The sequence below is a fragment of the Vidua chalybeata genome, chromosome 9 (assembly GCF_026979565.1).
Source record: "Vidua chalybeata isolate OUT-0048 chromosome 9, bVidCha1 merged haplotype, whole genome shotgun sequence".
Taxonomy (NCBI): Eukaryota; Metazoa; Chordata; class Aves; order Passeriformes; family Viduidae; genus Vidua; species Vidua chalybeata.
In genome coordinates, this window is record NC_071538.1 from 6,502,132 (window position 1) to 6,515,652 (window position 13,521).

Below are 13,521 nucleotides of genomic sequence, written 5' to 3' on the forward strand. Positions count from 1 at the left end.
TGAACGTAAAACCACAAAGTGTGTGAGGGATTATTTTACGATCCCACTGCTGCTCCTGAAGGATTTGGTTATTCCTAATTCCTGATTAAAGCCAAGGATGCTTGGCTGACAGCAGCTCAGCTTCCCTGGAAACTGGGAGCCGTGGATCCTTCCATGTCCCTCAGGATGGAGGAAACGCCGACGTGTTCGTGGTAAAACAGCGTTTTAATAAACAGCAGCATAAAATAATCAGTGTTTAATATCATCTCTGGCACGTGAAATACAAAAATGCACATATCTCAGTTATAAAATAGCCTTTGTTATTACATTTTTTTTTTCCATGCTTGCCTAATTGAAATGCCCGTAATTAATAACTCAATCATCAAGTAATACAGTGATTAAAAGCATGCAGTGAAAACAAAGAAAGATATTTGTATAAGGTAGTGGCTGAGTATCACCATAATATATTTCAGGAACATCTACATCAGGGTAAAAATCAAAAGAAACAGCCCCAAGATATAAAATGCAGAGATGTATTTTCACTTCTGCTGTACAAAAACATCATCACACTTTTGTGCAAAAAGATAAAAATAAAGTCCTATTATACAACATTGTCAACGGAGCAAAAAGATTGTTTTTGTGGACAATAAAAATATTATTCAGTACAAAAGAAAAAAAAAAGAGTCTGTGGAAAATGTACCGTACACAGCACGTGTGTAACTCATTAAAGTGGTTTCAAATGAAGAATCTCGATTGGTTCTACCTGAATGGGTTTTTTAATGACACAAATGGTGCATTTCTAAGTGGAAAATCAGCACTAATTCACATTATTAGACACAACTGCTATCGATGGGTTTGCTGCCTGATGGAATGTGAGCCTCCCTTTTTCCAGGGTTACTGGAGTCAGAGTCACTGAAATGACACAATAAATATTCCTGGGAAAACTGATTGTCATCTCTAAAATTGTGGTTTGGCGCTTTTCCATTACACAGTTGCATAGCAACAAAAGGATATAAAATTCCTGCTTGAGCGACTAGATCACCAAACGTTATCTTTGAAGAAGTTGATTCAGGTTCTGAAATTAAAGCCCTTTAATTTCATTTCCTTTAAGGCAATTCCTTAAGAGCTCCAGCTGTCCTTAGCAGCCAGCAGCAGATGAGGTTTGTAGACTGCAAGCTGATAACTCCAGCACTTGTGCCGTCACATAAATGACATTTTTTTTGGTATGAATCTGAGTTCAGACTCCCAACCAAACCAAAGACCAAAATCCCACCTGAAGGAACTGATTCAGCTCTCAGATCACATATTTGAAACACAATCCTCGACTGCAACATTTACAAATATTTTCCCTGTTGGCACTGAAATTGCACACCCAGATCTCCGAATCTTTGCATCTCCTAAAAAAAGAGACAATTATTAAAATATGGTTTTCAGCATTAAAAAAAAGTTCCTGTGATTCAAACCACGTCGGAGCTTCAAAAAAGCCGTGAAAAAGCATCGGATAAAATGTTTTTATTTTAACAAAGCCCCTCAGATGCCCTCTGCCCCTCTTTGAATTGCTGGTGGCACTTGGAGAAACGTGGCCCAGGCTGAGGATTCCCACCACGAGGATCCTTCTGGTTGTGCCTGCCCATCCTGGCGAGCAGTGAAACTTCACAGAAGACACTTTGCTGCGATGTCTGCCCAACAACCAGAAAAGGATCTTCAATAAAATATTTGAATAGGGGAAGAAAAAAAAAAAAAAAAAAATCTCTCCTACCCCTTCCGAGTCTGCGTCTAAAGGGTTCTATTTACAAAGGCCTCGCGTATTTACAACTCCGCCGAAATCACCGAGTCGTTGGGTCCGTGGATGCTGGAGTCCCCCAGCAGGGAAGACTGCTTGGAGTCAATTTTGTAGGGTTTTTGAGTCTTACTGCCAAACACCGTCATCCCCATCCCCGCCGGGTGGCTGGGAATGGCCATGTGGGATAGCAGGGGAATGTTGGCTTCCTGGTTGGACCCCGACGACGGCAGGCTGGTGACGTGGCCCGTGCTGGTGGAGCCGCTGGCGCTGCTGGGCGAGCGGCTCTTGGGAGGGGGGCAGTGCTGGATCACCCTGGGGGGAGCCTGCGGGGGGTAGTGGGGCGCGGGGAAGGCGGCGTAGCCCGGCGGGATGGGGTACCCGTTGATGGGGATGTAGCGCTGGTTCTGCGCCAGGGGCGGCCCCATGAACCCCGCCAGCTGGCCCTGGGGGATGCCCTGCGCCGGGAACATGTAGTTGGGGTACCTGGGGTTGCTGAGGTTGCTGACGGGGCTGGCGCTCAGGGAGGTGGTCTGGGTGGTGGCGTTGCCGCCCGAGGGGGTGGTGGAGCTGGTGTGGCTGGAGAGCCCTTCCCAGGAGCGCAGGCGCGCGTGGATCTCCTTGAAGCGCGGCCTGCGGGAGGGCAGGTCGTGCCAGCACTCCGTCATCAGGCTGTACATCCTGGGCGGACAGTCCTCGGAGCACGGCAGCAGCTGGCGCTTCCGGATCATCTCGATGACCTCCTGGTTGCTGAATCCGTAGTAGGGCTGAAGGCCGAAGCTGAATATTTCCCACAAAACCACCCCGAAGGACCAAATGTCGGAGTCGGAGGAGAACTTGCCGTACATGATGGCCTCGGGGGGCATCCAGCGGATGGGCAGCAGGGACTTGTTCTGCACCCTGTAGTAATCGGCCGAGTAGATCTCCCTGGAGAGCCCCAGGTCGGAGATCTTCACGTGGAGCTGCTCCCCGATCAGGATGTTGCGGGCGGCCAGGTCCTTGTGGACGAAGAAGTGCCCGGCCAGGTACTCCATGCCGGCGGCGATCTGCACGGCGATGTGCAGGAAGTCGCCGTGGTCCAGGCTGGACTTGACCGTGCCGTCCTCGTCGCTGCTGCAGCCCACATCGGAGTGGGGCGAGCGCATGACCAGGAACTCGTGCAGGTCGCCCTGGTTGGTGTACTCGAACAGGAGGCACACGGGCTGCTCCTGCGTCACCACGCCCAGCAGGCACACGATGTTGGGGTGGTGCAGCTCGGCCATCAGGGACGCTTCCTGCTGGAATTCAGCCCACTGCTGCGGGTTGTTGAAGTCCTTGAGGGTCTTGATGGCCACGAGCTGGGCGTGGTCCATGCCCGGCAGGTAGAGGTGGCCCTTGTAGATCTTCCCAAAAGCACATTCCCCCAGCTCCTCCATGAAGCGAACGGCGGAGAGGGGCAGCTCCTTGGCTTTGCTCTGTGAGAGAAACACCAACAACAGGTCAGGACTGAAAAGAGCCTTTTTGAAGTGAAACCTGCCTGTGTGGGAGCCAAGGAGATGGACACAGGAGCAATGATCCCACTGGTGGCAGGCACAGCCCGAGGGACACCGGGATCCAAGCGGGGTCACCACGCTCCCAAAGGTGACAAATTCCTTCCCATCCTCTCCACAAGGTCAAACACAACAAGAATTGGATCCACGTATATGCAGGAGCCATCAGCATCTCGGCATTTGGCCTTGGGCATTTCTGTACTTCCAACTGAATGTGACTAATCTCAGGAATTGAGGCAATTCCCATGCCCTAAGAGGCCCATGCTGAAGTGTTTTCTGGGCCAGGCCCTGGAGTTCTAGCAGGAAAAAAATGATTTTTTTTAAAAAACCATGTCCTTGTAGCCAATTCTCCCTTGACTTTGCTGTTAACCCTTCCAGGTACAGCAGAGCCTGTTTCTGTTCCCACTTTTCTGTTCCATCCTGAAACTCTGACAGTGAGTTTCTCAAAGGAGAAAGGCAAACCCTTTAAACATTTATTGCCCTTTGGTGTGCAGATATTCACTCCTGGGCCATAAAGAACCTGCATTATTCCCAACTTCCACTTGTGCTTGTAACACCCAAACCCACTCATTTAGGGCCCTCAGTAAATCCACAGGTAGTAATTTAAGGTTAATGAGTTTGGGATCTCGGTTCTGTAAATTAGTGTAAACATTGGCATTTGCATTCCTGAAATCATGCAAGGCCAGCTTTCCAGTGGCAAGGTGGGAAAAAACCCTGACACTTCAAATAATCAGAGCAAAAAGCCATTTCTGCCTGAATTAATTCTAATTGTATTGATCACTTACGACTTTCATACAAACACTGCATTAATAATCACCATAATGATAATAATAATAATAATAATAATAATAATAATAATAATAATAATAACAACAATAATAAAGCCATTTAAGCAGGCAGCCCAGTAGACTGCACAGTGATGGCAGGAAATTAGCTATATTGTTGAGGAACAGATGGTTTATATTACCCAAATCCTTTAGGCTAAAACTTGTTTAGGTCTGGCATATTGTAAATTATATTTTAGTAATGAAACTGAAATGACCTCTGTCTGACCTGAGCCTGGGTCCGTCTGTTTGAACCAACAGAGTGGAAAACTGGGGGTAGAAAATGAAGTCATAAAGTTTTGGCAGGAAGGGCTCATTTGGAGTGGAGCAGTTGTAAATCTGCTCAGCTTTTGTTTGACAAGTATTTGTCACACACGGGCGTCCAAAACGTAGGGAAGTGCACAATACACAAGAGGCAGCAGGTCAGGGGGAAGGGAGAGGGAAACCCACCCCTTCCACCTCTTCTTCAGCTCCAGGACAAGATGTCCTTAATTTATTATATTTTTGGAGGCAATTAAAATCCCTTAAAACTGGAGGAAATGCTAACATTCCTATTTATCCAAGCAAACAACTGCCTCAGTGGGAGCTTGAAGCTTAAATGTGTTTTCACCCAAAGCTGACATCAATTTTCAAAATAAGATTCCATTTCCTTTCCTTGAAAATATTGTCTGAAAGGCAATCAAAACAGTGGAGACAGGGAGAGCTGGCTTTCCCAGTGGGAAAAACCTGAATGAGCATTAATAAAATGAAAATATTCCTGCAGCACATGACTTGCAAATTGAAAGGCAAGAGAATGGTCAATATTTGTAAACATTTCCAGGAACTTCTGCTTTCCTGTGCTGTGTGTGCCAGCAGGAAAGGTGGGAATTGCATCCTCAATAAAAGGATGCTGGCATTCCCATTATCTTCAGGATTGAACCCCAAATTCCCAGCAGAACAGGGAGCAAGAGGCAACCCCAAATTTAACAAAATATTCCAGGAGGTTGGATGCAAGATGCAGTTTGGACACTGACTTTATTAAATGTTGTTTTACTGCTACCAACATTTTGAGCTACAAACCACTCCAAGCTGTACAGGAAAGCTGGAACTGGGAACTTCCAAGGAAAATGAAGATAAATTCACCAGGCCAGTGTGTGTGGGATTGAGACACAGGTTTTCACTCTAAAAGAAGAAAGCCCAATGAGCAAAGCCCATCAAGTTCTTGAAGAACCATAAAATACCTTGAGCTGGAAGGGATTCCTGAGGATCAAGAGCCTTGGCATGGTGTGGAACACAAAAATGCTCTTGCAGGGCATTCATGTGCCTGTGGATGACCTCCAGCCCTGCCCTGGTCTGCACATCCCACCAGGAAATCAGGAGCACGAGGTTGGTCACACTTAAATCAAAATGATTTTTAAAATTGTTCCTGAACGCGGGGCTGTGGTGAAGCCAAACTGCAGCAGCAGGAGCTGTGCTGCAGGCAGAGCTTTGAGGCTGTTTCAGACATTTCTGCTTTTAGCTGAGGGAATGGGGAAGTCTGAAAACCCAAGGAACAAATCTTTCCAAAGGTGATTTAACTGAGTGAAAGGTGACAGATGAACTGAGCCGAGCCATGAAAAGCTCTCCTGAGGAAATGCAGAATCACTTCTTTACCTGCACTACCCTCTCACTTAAATGAGGTGTTTTAGAGATGCTTCAGGAAGGGCTTTCTTGCTTTATCACACAAAAACTCCATTATTTCTCCAGGGACACTGACACACAGGAATCCCCCCCTTGGTCCAGCACATGCTGCTGCTGCTGCTGCTGAGAAAAGCCTCACAAAAATCACACAAATCCCAGGCTGGAAAAACCACCTGAATATCTCAGTGCTGGGATTTTTGAAGCATTTCCCTCCCTGCCTGTGGATGTGGAAGCAGAAATGTGGCTTTACCTTTGGTTTGTAGGCGTTGAGCATGGACATCTCCACGTTCTGCCCCCGGACGTGTTTGGGCTGCCTCTGCACTGGAGGGGACGAGGATTTCTGGTTGTTGCGACAGATGCAGATGAAGAAGAAGAGCAAGGCTATGGCCAGGGGAATGGTGACACTTGGCACCAGGATGTACAGGATTTCCATTTTATTCTTTTCCTTGGAATCCTTGTAATCTGGTTCGGAAAGGAAAAAAAGAAAACCCGACAAGGAATGAAGCATCCCACGGAGTCAAACACATCCCTGGGTCAACTAAAAGTGTTAAAAAGAATAAAACATCCTTTTTTTATCTTGCTGAAATCCACCTTGAATGTTGTTTTATTTAATTCCTATTAAAAGGAAAAATTCTTTTGTGGAGGAACAGTTCTGTGAGGAGACACAGGAGCAGTCCCTGCCAGGTCAAACCTACGGATGGGCAGGAAACAGTGGAATGCTGTGACGTGGCCTTGGCTTGGGCTGAAGGGAAGTCATGGCCTAACACAGATCCACAGAAAAAGGAATTTCTAAAACACCTTATGGAACAAGCTTGTGGGAGGTGCCCCTTCCCGTGGCAGGGAGTTGGAACTAAGTGATTTTTAAGGTCCTTTCCAAGCCAGACCATTCTGTGATTCCAAGAATACAATCTCCTTGTTTTGTGTCTTGGTTTGGGACAATTGAAAGGAGAACACTCTGGATTGAGCTGCCTCCCTTCAAAGGTTCAACCAACCCCTTTCCAGCAAAAAAGGACTGGGTACAAGCAGATGGAAGTGAAAAAAGAACAGTTCAGTGCAAGCAGAACCAGGCAAGCAGGGTGAGGTGCTGGGAAAGCTGGAGCAGGGATAGAAGGAGGAATCCAGAAGAGTTGGGAAGGAGGATGGAGTAACACAGCCCAAAGGCTCCCTGCAACCCCTGCTCCCTCTCAGGGCTCTTCCCAGAGCATTTTGGAAACATTCTGGATCCTCTCTTTGCCACTGCCCAGGATATCCAGCACTGCATCCCCTGGCTGGCTCCGGCCTCCCAGGAAATGCTGCTGAGGGAAAAGCAGTGGGAGAGGGGAGAGGATTTGGGAGGAGCTCAGGCAGCCCCCGTGGGTGACAGGGACAGAACCCCCATCCTGAGAGCCCCAGGGACAGATCCCAAATCCCGAGAGCCCCAGGGACAGATCCCCCATCCTGAGAGCCCCAGGGACAGATCCCCCATCCCAAGTGCCCCAGGGACAGATCCCCCATCCTGAGTGCTCCAGGGACAGGGACAGATCCCCCATCCCAAGTGCCCCAGGGACAGATCCCCCATCCTGAGAGCCCCAGGGACAGACCCCAAATCCCGAGAGCCCCAGGGACAGGGACAGATCCCCCATCCTGAGAGCCCCAGGGACAGACCCCAAATCCCGAGAGCCCCAGGGACAGGGACAGATCCCCCATCCTGAGAGCCCCAGGGACAGATCCCAAATCTGAGAGCCCCAGGGACAGGGACAGATCCCCCATCCTGAGAGCCCTGGGCAGGGCACACAGAGCCTGCCCTGCTCTGCCACTTCCCAGGAGCATTCCCAAGGTTTAGGGTGGAATTACACCCGGATTAACACGCTCACTACAGGGGACTCGGAGGATCCCCAGAGCCCAGGCCAGCCTGGCTGTTTCCAAGGGAATTGGGAATGCCTGAGGCTGCCTCGGGGACTCTGGGAGAATGGGGAATGTTTTATTATCCCTGCAGGGTCACTCCAGTTTGTTTGTCTGTGTTTTCCAGGCTGGATTTGTACAAGTGCTTAGCGGCCCACACAGATCTCTTTTATGCACTTCATTAAACATGAACTTGATCTGAAGCTTGGGCTTGACTCAAATTGTGACAGAGGCAAAGTTCAAATGGTTCTGGATGTCACTTTGCATAACCCCTCTCCTCTTTCAGGCTCACGCTGTCCTCCGCTCCCCCCGCGTCCTCTCCGATCATTCCTTTCAGATTAAGTTGTGCCATCTGGTTTTTAATTGAGAGGAGGGGTGGCCCAAATATTCCTACAGCCTTTGGGAAACGGGAGAGGACTAAAGCACCATCCCCGTTCCCAGAGAGGCAGGGATTCACACGCTGCCCTTCCCAACCTTCTTAGGCTGGGCTTTGCTAAGCCTCATGCTCGAGTTCCCCCGTGTTTCACATCTCCACACAATCGGGTTGACAAACTCTGATGAAACAAATCTCTCACCGCTTGTGAGATACAGTTGAAGAAAGGAAAAGAAAGCAGCAGCACGAGGCAGAGGGAGACCTGGGCACCAGTTCATCACCTGAGCTATTCCAGTCAAAGGCAATTATTATTCTTATTAAGTAGCAGCCCCCGCTGTGAAGCCTCATTAGGTTAATGGGCTTCTTGGGAGCCACCCTAATTAAATCCATTTCCCATCTAGGCATGTCCTGGTGAGGCAGAATGCACAATACTGATTAAAACAGGCCTGAAACGGCTCTTTCAGCCGGGGCAAAACCAGCAGAATGCAAGTCCCACACGGTATTCTGGTTTTAATATGCAGATTAGCACTTAACAATTCAATTACTGCTCACCTGATCCAGCTCTGTTCCTATTTAGAATAATAAAGCCACAGAACAACGAGTACCATTTAAGGCAGCGCTGAGAGGTTTTGGCAATTAAAAACTTTGTTAGGAATTCTCCAGCCCAGCCAGCCTATCTCAGTTGTTATCAAGCAAAGCTTGAAAATCAGAGAGTTTGGCTCCAAAAGAGTCCTGGTATCCCAGATCAAAAGCCTGAGCCAGGCCTGGCACCTCAGAGCCCATCTAGAGGGGACTGGCACAAGAATCTGCAGGATAGATTTTTGTTATTTCTGTTGAAATAACAGCAGAAGAGGTAAAGGACTGAAAAAGTGTAGGGAAAATTCACAGAATGGCTGAGGTTGGAAAAGCCCTCAGAGATCAGCAAGTCCAACTCTGAAACCAGCACTGCCAACACAGCTCAGGCCTTGTTTGAAAAATAGAGGTGACATTGCCAGGTCCTCTAAAATGGATTTGAAATTTGTGTTTACAGAACTGCCCTGGCTGCATTTTGGGTTTGCAAAATGAACAAAAAAGGGGACTCAGCTCTCATTTCATTCTGCTTTTCAGAGACCTGGGGGGAAGGGAATGGAGGACCTGAACAAATGGGTCCTAATTGTTTAATCTGCATGTAGAAATAACAATATTGATAACAGGCCAAGAAAATAAAAAACAGCCATTTGCATGGACATGCCAGAAATCCACCCAGAAATGCTGTGGAAATTCAAAGTTTCACACCAAATTTGATGTTGCCTACAAGTTGTCACAGTAACATTTACCTTTCCCTTTGGAAAGGAGATACCTTTGATGTTCCTGCTCCAGAGCCAGAACCAAATTACATTTTTTCTGGTTATGGTTATGAACATTCCTGCAGTGAGACATGTTCTGAGTCTGCTCCAAAGTCTTTTTCAATTAATGGAAAGATGGGAATCGATGCCAAAATGGGATCTAAATCATGTTCTTACTGAAAGGGTAGATCAGGGGGGAGGCAGATAGTCTGGGCTCCATCATGTGCATCTCAAACCCTCTCCCTGCTTTTGGGCCCCCCACAAGAAGAAAGCCATGGAGGGGCTGGAGCATGGCCAGGGAAGGGAAGGGAGCTGGGAAGGGGCTCAGCCTGGAGAAAAGGAGGCTCAGGGGGGACCTTGTGGCTCTGCACAGCTCCTGACAGGAGGGGACAGCCGGGGGGGTCGGGCTCTGCTCCAGGGAACAGGGACAGGAGGAGAGGGAACGGCCCCAAGTTGCAGCAGAGGATGTTCAGATTGGACAACAGGGAAAATTTCTTCACTGAAAGGGTTGTCCAGCCCTGGCACAGCTGCCCAGGGCAGTGGTGGGGCCATAAAAGGGACTTTAAAAGGGATTTAAATGTGTGGATGTGGCACCTGGGGACATGGGGCAGTGGTGGCCTTGGCAGTGCTGGGGGTGGTTGGACTCAATGACCCTGGAGGGCTTTTCCAACCTAAACAATTCCATGTTTCTACAATTTAATCTGGCCTAAGAAGTTCTATTGATTGGAACAACAACGTGGAAAGTCAGGAACACCTGAGCTGGTGCCCAGCCATCCCCAAGAAATTATTTCCATGGCACCACTTTGTCACTGCAGGGGCAGAAAGTGCTCTAATGTCTCCTGGAGCAGGGCCAGCCAGGGTTTTCTACAGCTCCATTCCCAGGGACTCACCAAAGACACTTTGGGCACCAAATTTGATGCCTCAGGTTTGGGTTTTCTATTTTCCCATTCTGAGCTGCTTTAGTGTGTGGGTCTGGGCTTCACATCAGGGGATGCTGAGCTCTCTGCACAGAGCAGGGACACAAAACAATTCCTGCTCCAGCTGGGCACCAAGGACAAATGACCCAAAGCTCAGGCCCAGGAGCACAAACAGCGTGGGCTGGAGAGAGAAAAACAAGCAGGATGGGAGTGCCTGGGCTAAAGCTGGAATGGGACAATGAACTGCAAGGTGCAAATGGAGCAGAGCTGATCCCAGTGAGAGCCCCCGGGAGCGCTCGTGCATTTTGGGACCATTTTGGTTCCTCTTGGCTGCAGCCCTGGCTGGGCTCTGGTGCTGCCCAAGGTGGATCCATGGAGGAGATCCTTTGAATAAATCCCTGCTTTATTCTGGGACTCTGCCCAGCCTCTGCTCTAGGGGAGACCCCACAAGGCATCAAAACCCTTCCCCTTGCCCCCAGCTCCAGCCCACACCAGGTCAGGCATTACCACAGGCCGGGACATCACAGAGCTCTGACTTGAGGTTCTCATCCAAGGTGAAGCACCACGGGGCGTCCTTCTGGTTGCCAGGGTTCCTGCAGTAGGAGTGGCCCCCGTTGAGCTCGGGGTACCTGGCAGCAGTGAAGGTGTGGGTGTGGGGGTACTGCGAGTTCCAGGGCTGGCACTGCCGCCCCGAGCGCGTCACGCTCACCGTGCCCCGGTAATCCACGCCCGTGCTGTTGTAGCACCTGTGATCTGCAAAGACAGCCAAAAGACAAAGCCACTCTTCATTTACCAGTGTGTGAAGGCAAGGGGGTGGGAAACAGGGATGGGAGAGATGGAAACAAGGGCTACAAGGCTGGAGAGGGGCTGGAACACAAACCCTGTGAGGAACCACTGAGGGAGCTGGGGGTGCTCAGCCTGGAGAAAAGGAGACTCAGGCTGACCTCAGCTCTCTCCACAGCTCCTGAAAGGTGCCTGTGCTCAGCTGGGCTTGGGCTCTGTCTCCAGGCAGCACTGACAGAGCCAGAGCACACAGGCTCAGGCTGTGCCAAGGGAAATTCAGGTTGGATATCAGGAAAAAGCTTTTCCAGAAAGGTGATAAAGTTCTGGAATGGCTGCCCGGGGAGGTGGTGCAGTCACCATCCCTGGGTGTGTTTAAACAGCCTGGATGTGGCACTGGGTGCCAGGGTTTAGCTGAGGTGCTGGGGCTGGGTTGGACTCCGTGATCTTGAAGGTCTCTTCCAACCCGGTGATTCTGTGAATTCTGTGGAACCTCCTCCACGGGCACCTCATCATTGGGAAATCGGTGGGAAAGTTTCCAGGTTTCCCTGGATGACAGTCCCAAGGTATTCCCAAGCACCTTGGAAGCTGGGTTGCAAAAGCAGGACTTTAACTGCCAATTAAACTCTTCATTAACAGCTCCCATTAATAGGGAAGGCTGAGGTGCCTCAGGGATCCAGGTAACAAAGACACCTGAGATGCAAGCAGGGATCCACAACCACACCCTGGGGTTCCTGCAGGGAGTCACTCTGGTGACAATATCTTTATTCTGCTGGCTCTTGAAGAGAAAAACTGAAACCTGAGCTGACAAACCCCAAACAGCAGCTGCAGGCTCTGGAGCAGAGCAGCATCTCAGAATGAGCTGTTGGCATCTCCCAGCATGGCCCAGTTTGGGAGCGTGGGCTCCCAGTTTGGTGTGGCTGCAAGGCAGGGCCTGCTTTGCATTCACATTCCTGGGAGGATTTAAAGCTTATGCTCCTGTAGTGAAAACAGCTTCTGCCAAGCATTTTTAATCTGAGGTGCACAAAAGAAGGCAAAAGTACAGTGGGAAATGGAATTGCAGCCATTCTTTTCATAGGAAGGTGGACAATTTGCGGGAGCCACGTTTTATATTTGACTGTTCAGATGTGGAAGGGCTGCAGCCCTGCCTGATCAAAGAGTGGGCTCAGCCAGAGCCTAAAATTAGGCTGGCTTAGGCAGGACAGCCCTGCAAATGTTCCTCCTGACAAGGATCCCTCCAGTGCACCTGTGGTGCTCTGGGAGCACGTCAGGCTGAGGTGGGAGGAGGATGAATCCACCCATATTCCTCAGCATCCAAATGCTCGCACTCCATAGTTTCCAACGCCAATATTACTTAGAAAAGACCTGGAAAAATCCTTCAGAATTCCTGAAGAAATCCTTCAGAATTCCTGAAGGAATCCTCCAGAATTCCTGAAGAAATCCTCCAGAATTCCTACCCCTGCTGGACAAGCTGGGAAATTCACCCGTGAGCCGTCAAAGCAACGAGCCCTTGCAGCCAATCTTGGCACAGCAGCACGTTTTCCATGGAAAAGCAGACGTTTTGCACTCACTTTTGTTGATGGGATCAGCCATGGGAATCCCGATGCGGATGCAGTTGACGGCCTCGGGGCTGTCGGGCTGGGGCAGGTCCTCGCAGTTGGGCAGCTTCAGCCTCATCAGGATCATGGGGTTGGACCTGGCAAAGATGTACTCGGTCTGGCACAGGACGTTCTCCAGGATCTCACACTCGTCCCGGCACAGATCCCGGGGTTTGGGAGCAGAGGAGGTCTCGTCGCAGTAGGGGAAGGCGTAGTGGCACAGCGAGGGGATGGCAAACTGGGAGCACTTATCCGACAGGTGGCTGGAGGTGCCGATCATGGTGAAGGCAGCTGGAAAACACAACACAGGGCTTTGGCTCGGGAACTTCTTCCCTGGGCTGTCGCCTTCCCAGAAAAAACCCTCACTTCCCACCGCAGCTGTGCAGGTGATGAACAGGAATGCACAGCACTAATTACACTGGAAGTCATTAACCATGCTGATTTCACTGACAAAGAAAATACATCAGGGGATTAATGCTAAGCTCATTACCCAACCCCCAAATGTAATTATTCCTTTAATTATTCCTTTTTTTCCCTCCCAAATAACTTAGAATAATTTAAAAATTCATGTAATATTTGGAAGTCCAACAGCTAAACCCCAAATTCCTGCACTGGTTCCTTCGTGGAAGGTGACAATCCCAATACAATCCCAAATAACTTTTCAAACCAAATGCTGGAAGATTATGAACTGGTGGCTCCACGTTGCCTTTCTTGGGGAAATGAAGCCTTTTTTTGCAAACAGTGTTTGAAGACAAAGGGAAAAATTTGGGATATTCCTACAGCAAGGGAAAAAAATCTGCATATAGAGATGATTACCAGGGCTAGGATCAGGCCAAGTTAATTTATATGAAAAATAGAGAATATCATGGTATCTAT

The 13,521-nt window shown here is 49.2% G+C and overlaps 1 protein-coding gene across 1 annotated transcript in view; it reads right to left on the minus strand.

Annotated features, from left to right (window-relative positions):
• Positions 1-220: 220 nt before the first annotated feature.
• The window catches only part of ROR1 (receptor tyrosine kinase like orphan receptor 1), a 157,289-nt gene continuing 143,988 nt past the window's right edge, over positions 221-13,521 (minus strand). The window contains exons 6-9 of the mRNA XM_053950925.1: positions 12,619-12,936; positions 10,775-11,020; positions 6,022-6,233; positions 221-3,213 (exon numbers count right to left, since the gene is read on the minus strand). Coding sequence (XP_053806900.1) covers positions 1,789-3,213; positions 6,022-6,233; positions 10,775-11,020; positions 12,619-12,936 — 2,201 coding nt within the window. The 3' untranslated portion in view covers positions 221-1,788. The remainder of the gene's footprint in view (positions 3,214-6,021; positions 6,234-10,774; positions 11,021-12,618; positions 12,937-13,521) is intronic.